The sequence below is a fragment of the Armigeres subalbatus genome, unplaced genomic scaffold (assembly GCF_024139115.2).
Source record: "Armigeres subalbatus isolate Guangzhou_Male unplaced genomic scaffold, GZ_Asu_2 Contig1259, whole genome shotgun sequence".
Taxonomy (NCBI): Eukaryota; Metazoa; Arthropoda; class Insecta; order Diptera; family Culicidae; genus Armigeres; species Armigeres subalbatus.
Window position 1 is genome coordinate 187,532 of NW_026942022.1, and position 25,058 is coordinate 212,589.

General features: G+C 40.0%; 2 protein-coding genes across 4 annotated transcripts in view; one reads left to right on the top strand and one right to left on the bottom strand.

Moving 5' to 3' along the window:
* LOC134202548 (uncharacterized) overlaps nucleotides 1-25,058 on the top strand; it is a 120,706-nt gene that overhangs the window by 42,738 nt on the left and 52,910 nt on the right. The gene's annotated exons all lie outside the window — the stretch shown is intronic.
* LOC134202544 (uncharacterized) lies at nucleotides 16,967-17,769 on the bottom strand. Its single transcript, XM_062677551.1, has 2 exons — nucleotides 17,603-17,769; nucleotides 16,967-17,542 (listed from the first exon to the last, which is right to left on the bottom strand). The coding sequence occupies exons 1-2, from the start codon at nucleotides 17,753-17,755 to the stop codon at nucleotides 17,054-17,056; spliced, it is 642 nt and encodes a 213-aa protein (XP_062533535.1). The 5' UTR covers nucleotides 17,756-17,769; the 3' UTR covers nucleotides 16,967-17,053.

Here is a 25,058-nt window from a genome sequence, read left to right on the forward strand (position 1 = left end):
TAATCGGCGTTGCATACAATTCCTTGGCAAAATCTTCTCATCAAAATCATCAAAAAAAAGTCGAGTCAAGTACGAGACACTGAAGACGGCCTTACACTTGAGGTCGAAATACGTATCTGTCGAGATACAATTAAGTGGTGGAATTCAATGGGATTGTATTAACTCGTCTTATGACAAGTGAAGACATTCCACTAAAAAGCTCAAAATAATTTTCTTATCAAAAAAACTCAGGAAGTATCTGTCCGGTCACGAAATATTAGCCTCGACAGTGGCAACCTTCCCACTGAAGGACTGCCTGAAATAAACCACAAGTTGGCTCAGCAGGGGATGTAGACTGTATCTCAGCCCTTCCACTGAAGGGCCTTCTAATCCGCCACCGCACCAAATGTGTCATGTACAAGACGCTTATCCAGCATTTTACGTGCGGTAATGGCCGCCACAACTTAACTAACTTTTTGGTAGGATGCATTCGATTTGACGTTTGGCTTGTGTCGTATGACACCGCAGCGATCATCATCATCATGAATTCATCATTATGATGATGAAAACTTATCGTTTTAGTGTCATACGACACAAGCCAAACTTCAAACTGTTTCCACCCTACCAAAAACTGAGTTGGATTGTGGCGTCCATTAGCGTTCGTAAAATGCTGGATAAGACCGGTTGTCCTCTACGGACATGAAACATGGACAATGCTCGAGGAGGACTTGCAAGCACTCGGAGTATTCGAGAGACGGGTGCTTAGGACCATCTTTGGCGGTGTGCAAGAAGACGGTGTGTGGCGGCGAAGAAGGAACCATGAGCTCGCCCAACTCTACGGCGAACCTAGTATCCAGAAGGTAGCTAAAGCCGGAAGGGTACGATGGGCAGGACATGTTGCAAGAATGCCGGACAGCAACCCTGCAAAGATGGTGTTCGTTTCCGATCCGGCAGGTACGAGACGGCGTGGAGCGCAGCGAGCGAGATGGGCAGACCAGGTGCAAAACGACTTGGCGAGCGTGGGGCGTATCCGAGGATGGAGAGAACCGAACCGTGCATTGTGGCGTCAAATTGTTGATTCAGTGTTATCTGTTTAGATGTTAACTAAATAAATGAAAATGAACATGGGACGATCATTCAGTCACGTTCGATTTGTGTGCGGTCAGTATCAAACAATGTTTTTCTACATATTTTTTTTATCATTTCCAATATTGCATTGATCAATGCATCGATATTTAACGTGTATTTGCTTAGAATTTAGTTTTGGGTCGCGCGGATTTGGCGCAGAATGGATTTTCATGTCGCGCGGAAATGGCGTGGATTTGATTTTAGTCGGCGCGGAAAATATTTCAGGATCACCGTAACAACCCTGCAATTTCTATCCCGAAGGGAATTGAAAGCTTTGATATTGATCTCTATCATTGGCTCTCTGAAGAACCGTTTGTTTTGTGGACATACATGCTGCATCATGTGGCTTTTCTTCAGCCTGTCTCGGCTCATCAACGATGCCGGCCGGTCTCGGCTCGACTCTGCTGCTGCTGCCGGTATCTGCTCAGCATTGCTGCTTTGTCGGGTCTGTAGGGTGGACTGCTGCTGTACTGGCTAGGTTTCGGCTGATGATGGTGGCTTCGATGGTGTCGAGCCGAAAAAGCGGTCGGTGCAGACTTCATTCCCTGCTAAAAAGTGTGAGTGCTGTTCAATCGATGATGCGGTTGCTTCGCTTGTCCCGGTCAGAATGAAAGGAAAAAATCGCGTTGCGCTATTTTATGGCTTCTCGGCAGACCCAGCGGCTGCTCATTCGCTGGTGTCTGCACCAATCAGAACGTGGTAATGGAATGATGCAAGAATTATGCGGTACCCATATTTATAGGTTCCCTTGATCTCAATGTTTTGCATCGAAAACAGTCTATTGAAACAAATTTTTCGGGCCTTATCAAGTATGGACATGAAAGGCATACTTAGAATCTGTCGATTGAGGGGCTTACCGCAGAAATTCGTCCACTGAGACGAACGCTATTAACGTTTAAAATCTTTCAACACAGCGTAACGCGGTCGGTTTGAATATTTTGAAATGACACCCGGTATAGTAAAGAGATACGTAAGTCTTACGTCAAAAAGTTTTTTTTGCACCTATATTGGCCTATTTGGGCTATATTTGCCACATTCAATTCATTTTTTCGATCATTTATTTTTTTTGGATTTTTCTGTGGACCATAACTATTGTAGTGAAAACAATAGAATAATGCAAAGTACCGTCGTCGGGGGTGACAATGGGTCAAATGGGGGTGAGAATGGGTCACTGTTTCAACTACTTAGAATGCTTGTAGAATAGATTGAATGTATCTGAGGGCATGAAGACTGAAATATAAGAGACCTTTGCTATCCGACCTCCAGGCTGCCGGTGAGAGCGATGACCCATTGTCACCCCCGATGGCGGTACATAGAAGTTTGTCGCACATTTTTTACGCATACACACATACAGACATCACCTCAATTCGTCGAGCTGTGTCGATTCTGATCCTTCTATCGATAGCTCCGTTTTTGAAGTTATTATAGCCTTCCCGTATACTTAGTGTTGAACTTCAAAATTCAATTTTAAACCATTTGTAAACAAAAACATACATTGAAGCTTATATTATTGTTCAAAACACATATCACATATCACACATATCAAATATTAAACTACTGAAAACTGCAAAAAATAATTACGGTCTTGGAGGATTAATTTCAAAACCAAATCCGTACTATATTTCATCGGAAAAATTGAAGCAAACCTCCAAACAAAGTTGGGCACCAAGAAAAAAATTTTCAATGTGAGGGTCATTCTCGATTTGTAACACCGAGCTGAATTACATAAAAGTGCTAGTCGCTCAAATTACAAACACAATTACATCGTCCATTCACCAACATCCAGGGCCCTACGTCCAAGAGAGTGGTGTTCAAGGCTCAAGTCCGTTCAAGGATGTCCGAGTAGCCAGGGCCCCATCACTGCTGTTGCTATACACCGTTCCCGGAACTGGTGGACAACCCTCGACGGTCGGACGTTACCACTGCACAGGATACCTTTTCACCAGTAGGGCCGGAGGCAACATCGTCATACGATATTCTCCGCAAGCAAAGATTCGGCCTCAATGTTTCCATACTTCCCGGAATGTCAAACCACACCACCCTGCCTCCAAAGGAAAAGTATCAGTAGCTGACCGCGGCGAGGGACATGCCTCCGGTAGAGCTCTGAGGGGAGCACACCCACGCCGAACTATTCGTCTACAACCCTTTTCGCCCCGTCGCCTCCCCCATCTCCGCCTGTGGGTCCCGAATCCTCAACATCCAGCAGCCACCTGCCGACTCGCTTGAAGAAGCTCCCATCGCCGGTTATTGTCCTGGGCGACATAAACGGCTACCATTACGCAGTCGCTCCAATAACGCCTGAGGAAATGCCGTTTCAATGCGGCATCTGAAGCAGGACTAACAGTATTGAATGATCCCAGTCAACACAACTCCGTATATGATGCCATATAAGATGTTAAAGTGAAGGCGATATAGGTACTGCCCCATACAACATGTACGTACCGTACCGCTTTGACTCAACATGAACCTGAACATGACTCATATTCCGAACACTCGCTTTTAAATGACCATTTTGACTTTCTTCGTGTAATTTTCTCCACAGGAGCTTAAATTTGTTTAGAATCTTGGTCCTCAGTGCGGAAAACTAATGAAATTTTTAGTTTAAAGTCGCTAAGAGTAAAATCAGCAGTGATTCAAATCGTTCGAGGCTGTCAGTTTGAATATGAATCTGAAACATTAATTTTCCCGGCAGCTGTTCTAGATTCAGTTTTTATACCAGTCAACTGTCAAAAAAATAAAACTGGTATAACGCTTCGTTCTATTTTCTGCAGATTTGAACCACGATTGAATCAAAAGATTCAAATATTTTTCAATTGTTTTGGTGTATGGATGCGTCATTTTATCTACGGATCAATCCACTTTGCAATTCCGGCGCCTTTATTGGCAGTAACATAATGATTTCAATTAATTGAAAATTTGAAAAACATGAATAGAACACTGCTGGGGAAACCAGCGAGTTTGTTCTATTTTGCTCCAGATTCAAACTAGAATAGTGGTCGAAAATTTAGAATGAAACTGAATCACTGCTGATTTCACCCTAAAACGCCAGTGCTCGGAATATGAGTCATGTTCGGGATTTAAGCGAAAACGGTATATCGCCTCTACTTTAACATATTATGTTCCATCACATACGACTTTATGTTGACTGGGATGGCTCTCCCCCTCCACCGAGGGTGTGCGGAGTCCGCCATTGACGTAACACTTGCTTCAAACTCGATCGTGAGTAGACTACTCTGAACAACGGACGGTTATCCCAGAGGGACCGACCACGTACACCAACAGCACACCGATGGAGATTTTTAAGAGACCGCGATGGATATACGACAAGGCAGATTGGGATTATTTCCAGCAAAGCATCAAGCTAGACCTCGAGACATCACCAACGGGCAATTTTATCGAACTGACAGAAACGTATGCTTCCAGACAGCACCAACCTGGAAATGGTACGTGCCGAGTACCATACAGCCCAGAATAATTGCAGACAAACTATCCAGGAAGAAATGAAGCGAAGGTGGTCCGACTTTTTGGACGGGGTAAGCAGTGACCAGACTACAACTGAGCTATGACGATGAATAAACTGCCACAACGGGAAAAGGCGGGCTAAGGGAATAACCCTGAAGATAGATGACAACACCCATCACGATCCGGCCATTGTCGCTTACACTTCAAAGGCCGATCATTACAAAGCGCAGTCATCGTATGAAGCATACCAAAAGCAGTTCATGAAAAAGCTCGGTAAACTAGCATTGAAAATCCCACCCTTTCAGGTCCCACCAAGTAATGGGAAATCCGTTGGGCCCGACTTTGTGATACCCAATGCTAAGGAAGCTCTACTGGACGCCATCAACACGGAATGGTGGAACGGTACCTTACCAACAGAGTGGAAAGCAAGCTTTATAGTCCCTATTTCAATGCACCAGGGCGCATCCAATGACCCAAATGGGTACAGTCCCATCTCGCTCAGCACTGTCGCAGCGAAACTGATGGAGCGGCAACAACAGGCAACACGCCTTCCAAGTGGGACGCGGAACGAGTACGTACTTCGCGGCATTTGCGCAAATTCTGAAAGTCCTGCTGAAGCTCAAGCACTGAGGGATTTCCAGCAGCATGCTAAATTTTATTAAAAAATTCCTCACGAACCGTCCCTTCCGTGTCGCGCTGGGAAACCACACGTCTGAAGTGGTGAAGGGAGAAACTGGAATTCCCAAGGGGTCGGTCATCTCCGTTTCCCAAAGGCGTCAACAGATTTCCGCAGGGTGATTTCCAATTGGGTTTCGTTCGATTCGTACGTCGAGTTTACGCCCTTGTCCGACAGCTGCTGAATGTCCAGCCGCATGGTTCTCTCACGCCCAGAATTAGTGATGCTGGAAAGCCTTGCGCTTATATATCATCAGATATTGACCGAAGACATCTTCAAGCAGCATTTGATATAGTGAATCACGATATAGGTACTTCTTCTGACTTCGATCATATCTAACCGTTAACATACTATTGTTGTTGGGGGATTAGAACTACTGCGTACATTAATTAGAACTATTGTAGTATATCCCTGTTTGATGTACATGTCGTTTATTACTGACCAAAACTTAGTATATGGTCAGTCATATGCCACGACACGTTACCAACCCGGAATGATGTGATTTATAAAACCAATCACTTTCCCTGGATGAGCAGACCAAATCTCTCTGGGCTGTATGCAGCCGCTATCGAGAACATAGGAGATAACTCATTTCACTGTTCCTCGAACGGTTCCGGAGTACCCTAAGGAAGAACGCTTGGTTCATTGATATTTTCTCTCTTAGTGAATGATGTGAGTGACTTTATCCTGCAAAGTGGAGATCTGCGCTGCAGATGGTTCCGGACGATCTAAAAATATACTTCGTTATTTGAATTCTGGTGAACTACTAAAAATTTCAGAAGCTATTGGATTCATTAAAAAATTTGATGTGAGCGTAATATGATGGTCTTGGACGTTTCGAAGTACTACATAATAAGCTTTCTTTTTTTACCTTTATTTTAAAGACTTGCAGCTTTCGGCTGGCTCATGCCTTTTAAGCTTTCGTCGATCTGCCAAAGATTTCGAACGTGTTGATTCTTTCAAAGATCTTTGCGTCATGTTGGATAACAGAAAAACTGTCACTCGTCATTGTTCAACTACGATTGACAAAGTGAATTGCCAGTTAGGTTTCGTTTTAAAGATTTCAAATGAATTCCGCTATTCTTCATGCTTTAAAGCCTTAAACTGCTCATTGGTACGGTCTCAACTCTCAATTTCAATTTGCTTTTGCTGTCTGGAATTCGTATCAAGCTATTTGGACTGCTCGGTTTCAAGTTAAACAACGCAAGTTTGTCGGACTCGCTGAATCTACTACGGCACCGTATGCTGATCGCTGTCTTTGCTGGGACTGGATACTGTGAGGATGAAATAGATTAGAAAATGGATAATCCACCTCCAGCGTGCATTGATGACAGCTATGCAAAGACCATTCATATAAGAATGAAATCAGGAGTGATTCAGTCTCATTCCAAATTTTCGACCACTATTCTAGTTTGAATCTGGAGCAAAATAGAACAAACTCGCTGATTCCCCCAGCAGTATTCCATTCATGTATTTCAAATTTTTAATGAATTGAAATCATTATGTTACTGCCAAGACAGGCGCCGGAATTGCAAAGTGGATTGATCCGTAGATAAAATGACGCATCCATACACCAAAACAATTGGGTTGTTTAGGGGTATATATGTTTTTACATATTCTGAATCTGCATAAAAAACTAAGCCTAACCCCAATTTTTCAGAATTTTTGGAAACCCGGAACTATTTTTAATTTGCATTTTAAATTTATATGGGACTAAAAATTTGTTCTTATGCTGCATGGGCCAACTGTCATTCTATGAATCTTAGTGTCATTCTATCGATTGAAATGGCTTATTGTTTGCTGTATAAAAATGTAAATAAAAGGTTTACAAACAAAATAAAAATATGTTGGAGATCAGCAAAGCATGCTATTTACGTTAAACTATAAAAAACCTCATATTTTTCTTTGCTAAACAACCCAATTGAAAAATATTTGAATCTCGTGATTCAATCGTGGTTCAAATCTGCAGAAAATAGAACGGAGCGTTATACCAGTTTTATTTTTTTAACAGTTGACTGGTATAATAACTGAATCTAGAACAGCTGCTGGGAAAATTAATGTTTCAGATTCATATTCAAACTGACAGCCCCGAACGATTTGAATCACTGCTGATTTTACTCTAACGGTTCGGTTGCCAACATTGACTAGTGAATAGCAGGCCATGACTTTGCTTCCTTCCTCGTCGGGCAACGAACGGAGTTACACGCTCATAAGACAGCACACCAGCGATCACACCAACGGATAGCTCGTTCGGCGGAATTGGGCCACACATTTGGCGATCCTGCCAGGTTGTTCCTGGTTGGAAATTATTATTTTGTAAGTATTCTTTGGGCGTGATTGGGACATTTTGTTTCTTACATTTCGTTGTGATGTCGAGCGTCGGATCAAATGATTTGGTTATCGGTTTGGACTTGTAACCAGCGATGCCAGATTGCTTCAACATCAATTCCGTAGATTCGCTCAAAATTATTGCCTTGCCCTATTTCGGCGCTTCTCCACTCTCCTAGTATACAGAACATTACACGACTGATATCTAACTTTTCTCACTGCATACAAATTAGGTAACAACAAGACCACTAACCATCAAAATTTATAGCTACTGGTCTTGTTATATCCGTACTTTCATGAAAAACCAAGAAGAAATAGATTCTAGGCATAGTGACCTATACACGCACTTCCACACTCGCCGCAATGGCAGTTGCTATACATATTTTTGTCAGTAACTGTTTCCAATGCTGATACTACCGTTTCGCAATTTATTTATTCAACTCTGTTAAAAATTTCAACATAAAATCAGTTTACTATTATGGACTTCTTATTTTTCAAAACATTTCAAATTATTAAGCTGTAGCGCTGGCGGTGTCATAGATGTGGTAATGTTGGTTTGCCAACAATTTTGACGTAATTAGTTAATTTGTAATTTGGCGTCAGCAGTTTGAACTATAAAGTGAGTAAAACAAAACCCTATTTTGACATTGAAATTAAGATAGCAAACCAATAAAATCCTCAAAATATCGAGATTACAAACTTCTATTTATTAAATTTCAAGGAATTTCTGGAGCAACTCCTGGATGAATTAGTATTTCATAAATGTATCCAAAATTCTATGGAAAGTCTGCTTGACATTTTTTGTAAATACTTTAAACAATTCTATGGGAACAATTATCCATGAATTAATTTGGTAAGTAATTCAAAACATTCGTCTTTTTGAAATTCCTTCAGAAATCCTCTAGATATTCCATCAAAAACTATTCCAGAAATTCATTTTTAAATTCCAAATCCTTCGCAAATATTCAGATACTTCTTCGAAACCTCCTAATAGAGTTGCTTTCGAATTTAACTAACTTCCGAATTTCACAAATTCCTTCGGAAATTTATAAAGTCAATATTGGTTAGTTCTGTAAAGAATTCTTCCGGAAACTAGTTCAGAAATTCTCATAAGGATTATTAAAGAAATTCCTCCAAAAATTCCTTATTAATATTTTCAGAAATTTCAACAGGAAATTATTCAGAAATTATTTTATTAACTTTTTGGGAAATCGCTTCACTATTTTATTTATTTAGAAATTTATCCAGTAGTTCATTTGGACTTTCATCTAGAAAATTTTAGGACGAAGTAGCCGAACGAATTACAAATGTAAATTCCAAAGTTTTGTAAAAGAATGTTCGACATTCAAAAGTCTTAAGAATAATTTTCAGAGGATTTCGCGTAGAAACTGCTGAAGAAATTTACAAGGACTTTTCCGAAGGTATCCCTGGAAGAATGTGCAATGATGCGGATTTTTTTGAAAATTATTTGGAACTCCTGGAGGAGCCCCCGAAAGTATTTTTGGAGGAATTAACAAAAGAAATATTGAAGGATTTTCCGAAGGAGAACTTGAGTGGATTTTCAAGTATTCCTAAAGGAATTTCTGAGAGAATCGCTGAAGGAATTTCCAAAGGAGTTTCTAAAACCATTCCTTAGGAAACTTTGAATCCCTGGAGGGTTTTTATTTGTCAAAAATGTGAAATGTCAAATGAGAATTTCGTCCAGAATTCAGGATTTATAACAATTATTTTTAAGAACTATTTTGGCGTAAACAAACAATTTTCAGGGAAAATATTCAGTTTAGTGGGTCGCGTGCATCATTGTGTCCCAGTTGAACTCCGCTAGTATAATTTTTCAAGCAATGATGTATATGTAATAAAATGTTTAATAAATGTTTGAGCTGTGTTATGAATTGTGCAGTCAAGAATCCAGGGTTCCCTTGAGCCTTGAAATTAATTACGTGTATCGGAGACGAGCCAGCCTCGGGCTGAAAGTCTCCATAATAAAGACAAAAAAAAAATACGCACTCTAAATATCTCCTTCGGACCAGACTATTGGGAAACTATATGTTTTTTTTTTCTTCTTTTTTCTTCTTTATTAAAGAGGCTTTCAGAACTATACGGTTCGAAAGACCAGATGTGCCTCTTTTTCGCTTTCAATCAGTGGCACCTTCCTTTACTGACTTCCAACTGGTCAAAATTGAATCCTAAATTCCACAAAGATTGCACACATGGCTGTTCTTACTTAGCTTCTGGATTATAACACAAAAGCAAGAGTATTATTCAATAATTTATATAGGATGTTCAATTTCACTGAATTATTTGCAACAAGCTTCGTGCATCATACACAAGAAATATTTTCAATGTGATTCATTACTGGACCTTAGGCAGTGGTAATCTCAGTCAATGATCGACCATTTATTTGTTTTTCAAGATTGCTTTCATAATTAAAAGGGAGGAGGAATGAGTATCAGCGTGGAAATTGATCTCTTCAATGCTGATTTTCTTTCCTTTTTCTTCAAATGGAAGCAAGACAGAAATTTATTCGATTCAAATCGTAACGAAAATTATCAACGGATCGCTTTTTCAAATCGAATACTATATAAAAAAAAATCTGGAACTATTAATTCTAATGTTTTCGCCACTAATTCTATCATGAATGCGGTAAACCTTATGCAGAAGTAATCTCATAAATCAAAGAGATTGGAATGTTTTTGAATTGTTGTATGAATGCGCCATCTACGGATGAATCCACTTTAAGATTTTTATGCGTATAGCTTGGTGTAGCCTATTTTTTCGTCTGTGAGTTATATATTCATAATAAAAATTGTATAAAGCCTATACAATTATTAAAAAAAAAACATGTCCCCCTCGAATTATATTTGTCTGAAATTATTAAATTGAGGAAGCAATAATAAAATTTCCATTTTTTTTAGAATTTTCGAAACATACTTTAATAAATCCAACTCGAAATCCAATGAGTTTTTGATTTTTCATTTTAAAAATAATTATTATTCCCTCCCCTTGACCTTTCGGAGACCAATAGGACATAACTTTCAATAAATATTTGTAACGGTATTTCCCTCTAAATAGAAACCCATATATCAGGAACTTATATATATTGTTTACTCAACTTGAACTAAATTTGTAACCAGATAAATTGAAACTAAAAGTGTTCTAGTAAAAAAAAATCCGTAGATTTCCGCAGAAATTTTCAAATTTCCGTAGTTTTTATCTACGGATCCGTAAATCCGTAGAAAGCACTCAATTCCGCAGATCTACGGAAATTTCCGTAGATCTGGCATCGCTGCTTGTAACGTCGAAGACGCTCTGGATAAGCGTCGGATTAAATGATTTGGTCATCGGTGTCGACTTGTAATGTCGAAGACGCTCTCGAAGAGCGTCGGATTGAATGTTTTGGTCAACGGTTTCGACTTGTGATGTCGAAGACGCTCTGGAAGAGCGTCGGATTAAATGATTTGGTCATCGGTTTCGACTTGTGATGTCGAAGATGTTCTGAAAGAGCGTCGGATTACATTATTTGGTCATCGGTTTCGACTTGTAATGTCGAAGACGCTCTCGAAGAGCGTCGGATTGAATGAATTGCTCATCGATTTCAGCTTGTGATTGAATGATTTTTCCATCGGTTTCGATTTGTGATGTCGAAGACGCTCTGAAGGGCGTCGGATTGAATGATTTGCTCATCGGTTTCGACTTGGGATGTCAAAGACGCTCTGGAAGAGCGTCGGATTGAATGATTCGCTCATCGGTTTTGGTTTGTGATGTCGAAGGCGCTCTGGGAAAGTTGTGGATTGAAAGATGTGTTGTTTCTCAACTGTTTTGACTTAAAAAGTCAAGCGCCAGCATAAAGATTTGATTTCTCATCGGTTTCGATATGTGATGTCAAAGCTGCTGTGGTAGAATGCCGGATTGCATAACTTGCCCATCAGTTTTGGCTTATGACGTAATAAGTGATTTGTTTTCTCATCGGTTTGACTTAATCGAGCTAAGATGTCGAAAGAACTCTGGAGTAGTGCCGAAGCAAATGATTCGTATTCTTATCGGTTTTCACTTGTTATGTCGAAGGTACCCGATTGAATGATTTGTTGTTCTTATCGGTTTCGAGTTAACATGATTTGTTTTCGGAATAAATGATTTGTTTTCTCAGCGGTTTTCCGCTTGTGTTGTCGAAGGTGCTCTTGAAGAGTATTGGATTGTTGCAGCTTTCGACGGTAAAGGTTGTGTAGAAGAGAGGTGGATTGGTCGTGTAAAAGAAACGTTCATGCGGTGGACCAGCAGAACGCAACGATTCAAATTTGAATAAAGATGTATTTGAAAATGGGAATAGAGTACGGATATTGGATTGTAAAATTAGACTTGGCTGTAAATAAAAAAATGAGATATAAATAGTTGTTTATGAAAATCCCAAGTCAATGTTTTTTTTTCTCTTTTTTGGTGAGAGAAGAAGGGGAAGGTGAGGGTGAGATATATTAGAAAATGGATAATCCACTTTCAGCGCGCATTGGTGACAGATATGCAAATCAAGTTTCAGACATAGTAATTAATTTCCACACCGGGTGGCTTAATACCCGGCATATAGGCAATTAACTTTGAATGTGCTGAACTCGAGTGGCGATCTCTCTTCGCTTGTGTGGTCGGGTTGGGATCTGACGACCAAACTGGCACAACCTCACACAACCCTACTTCATTGAGAGCCGTTGCTGATTAAGCAAGTGTGTAGGAGCCGGACAATACTAAATACTCATCCTACTTGGTTGACATGTGTACAAAAATACATTTGAGAGAGTTAGTTCTGAAAATGTATTGCGAGAGATCGGCTGGTACCTGGTGCTGGGAATTTGGTTTCATCATAAGCTGCGGTGGACGACGGAGGTCCTTCGTAGCTTAGTAGGGAAAGCACCTGTCATGCGAACTGGGGTCGTGGGTTCAAACCCCACCGAAAGGGCGGTTACCCTCCTATACCTTTTCCGAACTAAATCTATCACATGTTGTACATATGCATAATAAAGTTTCAGACATAGTAAGATATGCAAATACCATTCGTATAACGGTTCGGTTGACGACATTGACTAGGGAAATGCAGGGCATGACTTTGCCTCCTTCCTCGTCGGGCAACGAATGGAGTTACACACTCAATAAGACAGCACACCAGCGATCACACCAACGGATAGCTCGTTCGGCGGAATTGGGCCACACAGATACAACGCTGCTGTTTACCACTACGATAACTCCGCATTTTCATCATCACTGTAGTAGGAGTGATACTTGAAAGACGTATACGCAATTGGGTCCGCGATGCGGAATTCCCGTTCTCCTGTTGCTCGCTATCATGTCTCCTTAGGTACTGCAACCTCCACCTTCACATTTTGCAGCTCTCGAGTAAGAAAAGCAACTCGTTCAGGTGCCAACAGGGTCCTAACGTTCCAAGTATCGAGTTGCCAATCAGTTTTCGTGTCTGTGTCCTTTGCCGATTGATCAATCCTGTATTTTCGATTACATTTTTCGGGATTGTTTGTTGTTTTTCAGTATGCCGTCTCACCAGTGCTGCGATACTTAGCCAGTTGATGGCAGTAACTGCTAGAATTTGGAAATGAATGGAAAAGCTCGTTTCCTATATCAAATTTCAATTCCATCAATTGCTTACTCCTATCACGTTGGCAACTCGCTAACCAAGACGAACCTTTGCCCGTCAGCCTTGCCCGAAAATTCCAATAACATTCCGCATGAACTCGTGGTGCAGAGGTATATTTGGCTTGTAGTGGGCTAGGGATTGCATCATCACTTAATCCCCTTCTCTACATTGACTTGCAATCTGACGTGGCAGGCGCCAGTGTGAACTAACAAATGAGATCACCAGTACATTGAAGATGAGTGCTAGTCCCAAGCCAACATCTGTTGGTTCTTTGTGCAAGAACAGCTTATCTGGTCATAATCCAGCTACTTGGATCGCTAGGATCGAAGCAATTCAACACAAATTCGTCAGATTTGCTTTACGTGGTCTTCCCTGGCGTGATCCTTTAAATTTACCACGATATGAAGATCGCTGTAGACTTCTTGGAATCGAAACCCTTGAGCAAAGAAGGAAATGCTCACAAGCTGTTGCAAAAATACTGTTAGGAGAGATCGATTCGCCGACCATGTTGTCTCAGCTGGGCCTATATGTTCTGGAGCGGGTCCTTCGACAACGAGAGTTTCTAAGACTTAATGCCAGGAACACCGAATATGGATTACATGACCCAATTAGGTTTATGTCAAGGAGCTTAAACGAATTTTACGAGCGTTTCGACTTCAACACATCTGCTGCAATCTTCAAACATAGACTTCAAGTCAGTCGACATAGACCAGAAGGTGAGTGAATGTCCATACACCTCAATAGTGGAGAATTTTTCTACCTTTGTTTTTTTCTCAATTGCTACGGACTTCTTCAATGACGGGACGAGACGAGAACTGCAAAGAATCAAACGACAGATGACTACATGGACTTCCTAGGATGAATATCTTATTATGATAAGTGAATGTCTTGTAATGATGTTGAAAAGATGTGGAGTTTTTATGCCCTATTGAGTTAGCTTCATGGGAAGTCGCTCAACATGGCTTTTCTCCATCAGACTTCATTCAAGCTGTACAGTCCGATGAAGAAAATACTAAATAAAGAATAAAGAATAATGGAGTAGCAACTATCGGCAGTCAATCAGCTCATTCCAAGTAAAACATATGTTTTGCCAAATGACTGTAGTCCAAAGTTCGATTAATTTTCTTTTTAATGAGCCGTAGAAATATTAATTCGGACTGTAATCTTTTCCGATGTGATCAAATAACTTGCCATGGTTTTTATTTTTAAGATTAACCCCAAACTTATTATGTTCAGATTTTTATGTAATGTTAGATAACCTCCATGAAAAATTATCAAACTTTTGTCTAGATTTCATCAGAGGGCTTTCCACTGCACTTGGACGACAACGGCTGCCCAAACAAAAAAGTGCCCATTTCCGTACAGATTCATATCGCTTTTACGAGTGCTTCCTTCGTGCCGCATGCGGAAGATACCTACTCGGTCGCGCTTGGAGTAAATCTCATTCAGTGTAAGACCTGATGCGTTGATCGGGACCGCCGATGCGCCGATGGAGAAGCAAAGAAACTCAAAGATGGGCCATTTCGATTGAATTACAGAGGCTTGCATTATATTGCTTCGTGTGGAACCTCACAGGTTGAAACAGATGTAGCGTGAACAGGATCAATTAAGTGATGATAATTTAAATTAGCTTGTTTAAGCTGACATAATTATGCTTTAAACTAGGTTGAAGTAGTTTGGTTTCAGAACATTGTCGTTTGTACTGTAATCACGCTTCGACATATTTGCGTAGGTTGAAGCACTGTGCCGACTGCGCCAATCTTCAATGAGGCTATAGGCTGTCGTATTTCACCATCAAATAACTATCGACCAGCAAGGTAACTGAGCTGAGCTGAGATTATCATTTGTGTGACCACCGCAGATGGTTGTTCAATAGCAGTCCACATAACTCTTGAAACTAGGCAAAATTGAACTAAAAGTTGTTTGTTGTCGCCGTATGGTCATTTACTCGAAGGGTTATTTTCCTACTTCTTGAGTCTGGCACACTGACATTGGTGGGTTGTATTTGATCACTAGCTAGTTCCAGCAACTTTAAATGACCTAAACTGAGTACCCTAGTTCATGTTAAAAGCACGTAAATCTCGAAATTGCACCGAGCTTAGTCAATGATTCAATGCCACATCTTCAGTCGAATAAGCAAATAAGCACTCTCGCTGCGGTTCAGCATATACGTATGAGGCAATGGCTCTACCCACCTGCACCACCCACGCGTGACAGCAACCGGTACACAGCAGGTCTGGCTGTGTTAGCTGTTTCACCTTATTTCTTGAAGCAGCTATTTCAATCTGTTGAATTTGTTTGATGATCAAGGGAGCTTATTTACACTAAAAGAGCTCTTTTGTTTTATGTTTTGTTGTGTAAAGGATTTATTATTAATTAAATAATTAAATGAATTGCAATTTTCATTTGAAACTAAAATGTTTTACATATATTGTTATAAGTTTTATTTGTCAGAATAATATTTTCGTTTTTTTTTTAATTTGGAAAATACGTCCTTTTCCCAAGCAAGATGCTCTGGAATATGTAAAAGCAGGCGTGAAACAGAAAAGGTTACTTCAGCGTCCTTAATCGACTTGAATTAGTGATAAATTATGGACTGATTTGAATAGTTGCCACGCTAGCTGTCTCGGCATAGGCTATCTGCACTTTGGCGACGACGGTCGTCGTTTTAGAAACTCCTCCGCAAGCGGGCGTACGTCTTCGATAGATATGGGAATGGATCGAAGCCCATTTGCATCTACACATGGCCTGTCGCGTGGGTGTCTTGCGTCGGTATTGCTTTGCTTCATCATAAATATTTATTGGCAGTTGTTGGTTTTGTTGTCGTTGCATTTTCACGTTCCAGAATTCGAGCCTAGGTGTGATCATTTGTTTGATAAAAGTATGCAGTTAATCATGATGGATCGAAGTTGTATACTCATTGTAAAACAAATCCACTTTCATCGAAGACCCCCAGATGTGAAAAAATCCCATTCATAATTCATTGTTTCATTAGTCGAATGATAAATCGTCGACTCCGGAACTGGTGTATATTTCTCGATCTTCCGTGGAACATACCTTTCGAAGCGAGCGGTAGGTGACAATGGTTGAAACTCAACGGAGAAAAATATCACGGTTTCGATTCTTCGCGGTTCTTTGTTCGACATACCGCCACCGGTTGGTTTTTATACTTGCAGGTAGGGTTACTGAAAATGATTCAACATATTTTATGACATAACAGATCATTCGATTTCACAAAAGAATTTTCAAAATTGACTTTTGCAATAGTTTTCCGAAAACGGCCATTCTCACAAACCAAGAATTAAACTAATGATTTTTTTAATTTTTTTTTTATTATCCTGTATCATAACAAAAAGGGCATACTTTTTTCCTTCTTTTTTAATTTGAGTTCATAAACTGAAAAAAAAACATAATGAACTATTGATTTTTTCTGGAGAATTCAGTGCAAACAAAATTTATATTCTTTATTGAAATATATGGAGCATCATTCAGTGCAAATATTTGACATCCCTAGTTGCAGTACGATCGAGCGTGATAGTTCTACTTCCACACAAGCGCGTTTTTGTGGAGACAAAACTTCCAACTTACCTTGATTCTTGACAACAGACAAAACGCTACATGCCAATCGCTTGAATGGTGAATTAGTGAAGATGATGTGAAAGAAAAATCGCTAGACGAAATCTATTCGTTACAGTTTAGGACATTCCGTTTCTTCAAGTCATGTGAAAAAAAAAATGTGTTTAAAAGTTCATCATCAATATTTATTTATGTATTTTTAAAATCAGTTCTGTTAAGTCAAGTATTAAAACATTTTGAAGCCAATGTACAGCTCATTCCGACGGATTGGATTAGAACCACTGTCCCCGATGGTTCAGGTTCAAGGTGATTTTGCCGAAATGGTCGCCTGCGAGATGGGAAGAGCCTCTGTGCATCAGCAGATCCTGCGGTTGTTTAAATCTTCTCCAGCAGATGTTGCACTGAAACGGACATTTGTGAATACGAAAATTACCCGACGGCTTATGTTTGTTAGCGAATGTACTACGGTACTTGTAGTACTTGAAACTTTTCTTCGGTTTGTTCTGCTGCACGTTGACAACTTTGTCTGTTTGCGTTTCCTTATCTTCCTTCGAAACAGTTGCCTTCTCAGCGTTAGCCAGATTCTCCTCAGTCAATTCCGGATCACATTTTTCTACTTGAGGTACCACGGCGTCCTGAACTGGTTTTGGTTGTACGATCTGATTAGCACGAAGACAGCGCTCACGGAATCGGAACGTGTTGACCAAATCTCTCAAACAGTCGCCGCAAATGTTTTTCGACGTCTCGTCGTTTTCCGTAATCTAAGAGCAGAAAAATGATGGTTGTTATTATTTTGCAAACCGTTGTCATTTTCTTCTTACGGTGATTCCGCAAATCGTGGCAATTAACTCGCAGATCGGACCCTTGGATTCCTCTAGAATGGCAAACACATCGAATAGTAGATCAGACACTTCTGTCAGACAACAACGGCAGTATTCCTCCGTTGGAACGCCGCTGGCCATTGTTGTAGCCATTTTGAAGAAAGTGATCACTTGACGATGGGGCGCGCGAGAGCAGACTGAACGTTTGTGACAATTTCAAATCGATTGCCTACCCATTGTGCAATACGCATGTGACCTTGTTGATGGTGAGCACGCCGAACAAAAAGCACTCTACCCGTTAACTCTTGACATAATTTGAGAGCGTATGCGAAAGTAGAGTAAATAAATAGTGTAATAACGGTGGTTTGCGTTGAACTTGACTATGTTAAGATTCCTAACATAGTCAAGTTCAACGCAAACCACCGTTTTAGGATACAGTTTTTTCAAAAATTAATGTGGTTGATGGTTAAACAAAAAGTTAGACCATGCTCAACCATGCTAGACACATACATATTACGTTGATCTAGAAAAAAAAGCTGTTTGAGTTAAAAGAAACCCGACCTTCGGTACATTCCTTTTGAACGAGAGTTGTATTATGTTTTTTACAGCTATTGAACTGCCGCTACTCGCATATCAGTCCCATTTCGGGTTTCGTCACTTTTGAGTTAATACCGTGATTCACGGTCCGTGAATAGCATTTAATTTTATCATACTTCCACATAACATGATAAAAAATGAGACTTTGTTCGGGAGGAATGTGAAAAAATACCAAACCAACCTTATCTCATATTGAATGTACCCGCATACCAGTCCCATTAAGAATTTAGATAAGTGGATTGCTCAAAATTCCATTGATTTGAATCGTTTTGCATTAACTCATTAAATGAGGAAAGACTGCTAAATTTCAACCAGATCGCAGAATGTCTGAATTTATTGCATTTTTTTAAAGTTTTGCATGGGAAATACGTTTTGAGACTCCATCATCGAAAAACCAATATGGGACTGAAATGAAAGTACCGGCAGTGAATGAGTAGAATAATAAATAGGGGAACTGTATCGGTTTTGGCCATGTTCCTAATTTGGTCAATTTTGCGAATAACTCCAAAAGTAAAGCAATTTGCAAGGGTTTTATTAGTTCCAACAAGAGATATATCCCTCATGCTTCAACGCTGCTTTCAACTGTTCGATTATTTTGGAAAAATATGTATTTTTCAGAGTTGGCCAAACTAGGCACTAAGTTGGCTAAAACCGGTGCACTAACCCTATTACATAATTGTTCTGAGTGCTAATCTTCAGTATGGAGTGAGTGCTAGTAATGGACCCCGTGCGTATAATGGACCCCCTGAACAAAAACCAAGAGTTTACGCTTGAATCTACAATTTCCGGCAAACTTCCATAGGATAAAGATGCTTCACTTATCAGGGTAGTAGTTCCATACAATTGTTTTGCACTGGGAGACTGAAATTTAGTTATATTATCACTAATTTATGAATGTAAACGCGCTAGAGGGTCCATTACTAGCACAGATGGGGGGTCCATAATAGGCAACATGAACATGTGGAAATGGAACATGTAAATCAAATGGGGGACCATAATACGTATGTAAACAAACTCGATGTTGCGTATTATGGACCCGGGGGTGGCAATAATAGGCAACCTGGTTACATAATTTTAAAATACATATTTTAGTACACTGGATTCTGTTTTTACACGATTTACATTTTATCAATTTTCCACTAATCCTAAATGTTTAACGCATATTCATTATCATGTGATTTTTCTTTGATTTATTCTGGATTTTTTTGAAACATGTTGCGAAGAGTTCTGTGGTAAATTGAAGTCACACGATCAAAAATACGAGCGAAAAAAAATCGTGTAAAAACAAAATCCTGTGTAGTAAAAATGAATATTTTACCATGTGTTATGTACGAAACGTGATGCTGATACCTGTTGCTTGTTATCAAGTGCTGCAGAATGGCAATTTGTCATGAGTCTTACTCTAGCGAAGCGATTAAAGTAAGTTTCCGTCGTTAAGGGGTCCATTGCTAGCACTCACTCCTTATCTTTGCTGAGTCGTGAAAAAAATACTGCGTTTCAATATGAACTGTACTGCCTTGAATCGCAAGTCAGCCCCATCTGTAATGGCATCTACATACAGATGGGACTGTTTTGCGATTCACGATAGTAAGCAGTTATTATAAACAGTAAATTTATAGGCATGCATGAATTCATTATTTTTACCATGTTTATTAGGTACATAGAAGAAAAAGAAAACGCTTGCCATACAGTGTCGGACAAAACTAAAACACCAGAGACATACAAAATTGTGAGCACTAGATTCACAAAAATGACCAACTTTGGAGGTTGGCTTGTAGTTGGCCAATCGAGCTGAAATTTTGGCTGCCCGGGGGAATTTACCTGAATTTGCCTCAGCCGAGGATACACATTTTTCGGACCACGGACTTCGAACTTACAGACCTCTGAAAGGACAAAAAATAGGACCACCTCCAGGATCTCTAAAACTAAGAAACAAGACAATAAACTTATTCACTATGTCAAAAGATATTGGTAAATAATTATCATTGGGCCGGTGGTCATGGCTCAATTCTCACGTTATGACCCTGAAAAATTAACCAAAAGTGGTGGTCCTATTTTTTAACCTTTCAGAGGTCTGTAAGTTCGATGTCTGTGGTCCGAAAAATCTGTATACTCGGCTGAGGCAAATTCGGGCAGCCAAAATTTCAGCTCGATTGGCCAACTACAAGACGAGATACAAAGTTGCCCTCCAAAGTTGATCATTTTGTATAAGAAATCGGCCTCTGGTCTTATAGTTTTGTCCGACACTGTATGTTCCAAACATAGCATGTAGGAGATTGGAGACAATTCAATCACCTACGGTTTACTTTTGCAAAAGAAGAGGTACCTATGTATAAACAAAGCTCATGATATCAAAAAGGCCATTTGTTTTTTTCTCTCAAATATAATGGGTTACTTTGATGGAATTGAAGGAATTCAACATTTCAAATTTTAAAACTTCCGGGTATCTGCGATTTTATTGAAAAGTTATTTACAATTAGGTAATTTCTTTCATAACAGTTCTGAATCGCAGAACTCAAGCAAAAATTATAGTGCCCTCCTTGGGTGCCATGAATGAAAAAAATCGATGCCCAAAAATCAGTTCGATTTTTCTATATCAGTTAGATAGTTTGGAATTGAATGTAGGATCCCTAATTCAGACGTGAGAATCTCAATACGTGTGTCACTGGCGAACAAAGCTCGTGTACTCTGCATCGAAGCTTAGAATCGGTATTAGGGCGCAATCGTTAATGCGAACATATTTATATTCGGTTAGTTACTGCAAATACATTATTTTTCGAGTCCCTCAACCAAGCAGGTATCTCAAACATACTACCTGCATCGTTACATTGCTGCATGATTGAGTGTTTGATTTTGATAAGATATCGAAAACAAAAGTGTGCATAAAAATTGCCTCGCCATAACGAAAAATTGGTAGAGAATTAACACTGTTGTTTACATTTTAGAACCAAATCCAGATGTCGCACATGCTGGGGTAGGGCCTTCTCCCCCTGGTTAAAGAGAAGTGCTTCAAACATGAATAATGGAGGTAATATACCATACAGGAAAATTGCTTCTGCGGTTCTCTATGTTATTAACCCCAACCAGTGTATTCCCCATGGGTAATGTGGGACAAGATGGCCATATGGGGCAATACGGCCACCTTGTGTTTTAACACAAAATTTTAGTGTGCTACGCATATCAAGTATAGTGAATGGCTTAGGCCGATACAAATATTTAAAAACAATTGAACCGTTTGTTTGAGAAACTGCATATGTAATAATTTTGGCCAAAATGAGATTTTTATATATTCTAAATCCTCGTCCACAAATACGTATTCTGGCAAAAAAAAACAAACAAAAAATTTTTTGTTCAGGAATATATGAACAAAAGTTCGTTTGTTCGAGAAACCACATATGTCCACGTACTTTGAAGAGCAATTGTGGAGTACTGCTTTCATTTTTTGCTTTGAAAGTGCCCCACGGTGTACAGTTAAAAACTATTGATCTGTATTGAAGAAATCGAAAGATTCGGTGCAAAAACAGTTTTTTGTTCACTTGTCATAAGACGAGTTTGTACAATCCCATTGAATTCCACCACTTAATTGTATCTTGACAGATACGTATTTCGACTTCAACAGTAAGGCCGTCTTCAGTGTCAAGTACGTCAAGTGACGACATGCCACTAAAAAGCTCAAAATAATTTTCTTAACAGTTTTTTGTTGTTTTCTCGAAATAGTGTAAAATGGACTTATGCAGTTTCTCAAACAAATGATTCAATTATGTCTCACCCCCTCGGATTTTTTTGCCCATATATAATATTTTAAGGGGGGACCCGTGGCAAAAAAAACTATGTTGTTAACCTCCGGAACGCAAAGTGCGATTAGTCTAATTTTTAATAGGGTTTAACTAGGCCACCGCAGTCGTCCGATTTTCGCGATGTGAACGATGGATGGTTCTCCCAGCAGCTCATGCAACTCGTGGTTTATTCGCCTCATCCACGTACCGTCCGCCATCTGCACCCCACCATAGATGGTACGCGTTGGTTCTCCACGAGCATCGTCCAGGAGCACTACCGGTCTAATGAGCGTTTTGTAGATTGTCAGTTTGGTACGGCGGCGAACTCTATTCGGTCGGAGCGTCTTGCGGAATCCAAAGTACGTACGATTTCCAGCCACTAGTCATTTTAGGCAGTCACCAGTGAGCCCAAGTAGGGGAACTGCTCCTTGAATTCTTACCATGTACCCAAATCAATACCATTCGAAAACAAAGATACTTGATACTTGATGGGCTACAGCTCTTCGATGAACCTACGCCGAATGGAGTATCCTTCTCCACTGGACTCGATCCTGGGCCAATCGCTTCCAGTCGACCTGAACAGTGAGCGCCCTCTGGTCCTCTTCAACTGCAAAAAGCCATCGTGTACGCGGCCTTCCACGAAGCCTGCGGCCTCTTCCGGGTTCTCTACTAAATATTATCTTCGCTTGATGTTCTTCTGGCATACGAACAACGTGACCAGCCCACCGTAGTCTGCCGTGTTGTATAAGCTTAATAATATCCAGTCCTTTATACACCTGGTACAATTCGTGATTCATGCGGCGCCGCCATATACCGTTCTCCTGTTTACCGCCGAGTATTGTCCGCAGCACCTTACGCTCAAACACTCTGAAAGCTCTTCGATCAGCCTCATTTAACGTCCATGTTTCATGGCCGTATAAAGCCACCGGAAGAATCAGAGTAGTATACAGCGCGAGTTTTGTTTTCGTTTGCAGACTACGGGACTTAAGCTGGTTACGAAGTCCGTAATAAGCCCTATTTGCAGCTGCAATACGCCTTTTCACCTCGCGGGTAACATCATTATCGCACGTCACTAATCACCATCCAGCACCATTTTGCTACCACCACCACTAATGAACCCACGTTGATTACCAGCGACCATATACTTCGTTTTGCTGGAATTGACCGTGAGTTCAATCCTCGCTGTCTCCCTCTTAAAAGGCACAAAAGCCTCTTCCACGGCACGGCGATCAATCCCGATAATATCGATAACGTTCGCAAATCCTAGGAGCATATGCGATCTTGTGATAATGGTACCGCTTCTTTGCACACCAGCTCTCCTAATTGCTCCCTCGAGCGCTATTTTGAACAGTAGATTCGAGAGTGCATCACCCTGCTTTAATCCATCTAAGGTAACAAATGACGTCGATATTTCATCCGCAACCCTTACACTTGATTTCGATCCGTCCAACGTTGTACGAATCAGCCGTATCAGTTTCGCCGGAAAACCATGTTCAAGCATAACTTGCCATAATTCATTCCGTTTCACTGAATCGTACGCCGCCTTGAAATCAATAAACAGATGATGTGTCTGCAAGTTGTACTCCCGGAATGTATCAAGGATTTATCTCAGGGTAAACATTTGATCCGTCGTTGTTCGGCCCTCACGAAAACCTGCTTGGTATTCGCCGACGAAGGACTCTTCAAGCGGTCTCAATCTGTCGAAAACAAAGAATTGGTGTGCAAATTGTTTTATTTCTCATTTTTGTGATTTTGTTTTCAGCCGGCGTGCGCACATATCGATATAGGAGAATGTTATTAATAATGGAACAGATACCCTATACAAATTCTTCTACCACCTCGATTTCGTCACTTCGTCTTCGACGTGTTGATGATTAGTCCGATCCGCTTGGCTTCCCTCTTCAGTCTGATGTAGGCTTCCTCCATCTTCTAAAAGTTACGTGCCATAATATCTATGTCGTCGGCGAAGCCAAATAGCTGGACGGACTTATTGAAAATTGTACCACTCGTGTTAATCCCTGCTCTTCGTATTACTTCTTCCAAAGCGATGTTGAATAGCAGATACGAAAGACCATACCAGTCAACATTTTGATATGTATATCCATTATTATAAGTGATCATATACGAGGGAATTTATTTGTATATAATGCACAGAATCGCCATATACCTACTAAAGTGGAGGCCATATACAAACTGAATAACGAGTTTCACGAGTTTCTGTAAGCATTATTACGATCCAGTAAAAATAGTAAAAAATAAATGTAAACAACACTGTCTCGAACATTTGACCACTAGATCTAAAGGCAGATACTCTACCCTTACACTACTCAGTAACTCTTGAAAAGCAGTAGAATTTTGACAATTATAAACATAAAATAGGTATACGATATATATTACATTGATACGATTTGAGTACCTTTGCTGTTGTACGTATAAATGTGGCTTGAATTGTACACAGCTTTTGATTATACTGATAATGCTCACACATAATAACGACTTTGCACTCATATAACCGATAACGAAATGTCAACATCAATAGTGTTCCACATCTCCGTGTTTACACCCAACGAATTTCAATTTGTTGTATTTTAGTTGTTTTAATCATTGTTGGGGAGTAAAATCGCACAGTAGTGGAACTCAGCGTTCAAGAATATCGGATAGATTGAAGTAGATAAGTAAAAATGGAAATAATTTCATCAGTAATGTGCAGTGCAGTGGTCTTTGATAACCGTAAAAAAGTAACAAAGTTTATACGTACAACGCATTGCTATTTACGATTTGCATGACAACATGCGTATGTATAAACGATATTTGCGATTCAATCAGATTACACTGATATTGTTTATATCGATTTACGACTTCTTTGAAAACAATCGTAAATATTCCATTCCCAGTTATTAAATACGACAGTAATCATGTTTTGACCATCTTTATAAGCAATCATATATGAGTGTGATATAAAATAGCAATATATGCGATTGAATTTATCTTTTCATATACGATCTGTGGTTGACTGGGATCACCTTGCCGTAAACCTCTGCCCGTTTTGAATGGACTCGAGAATGCCCCTGAAACTCGAACTA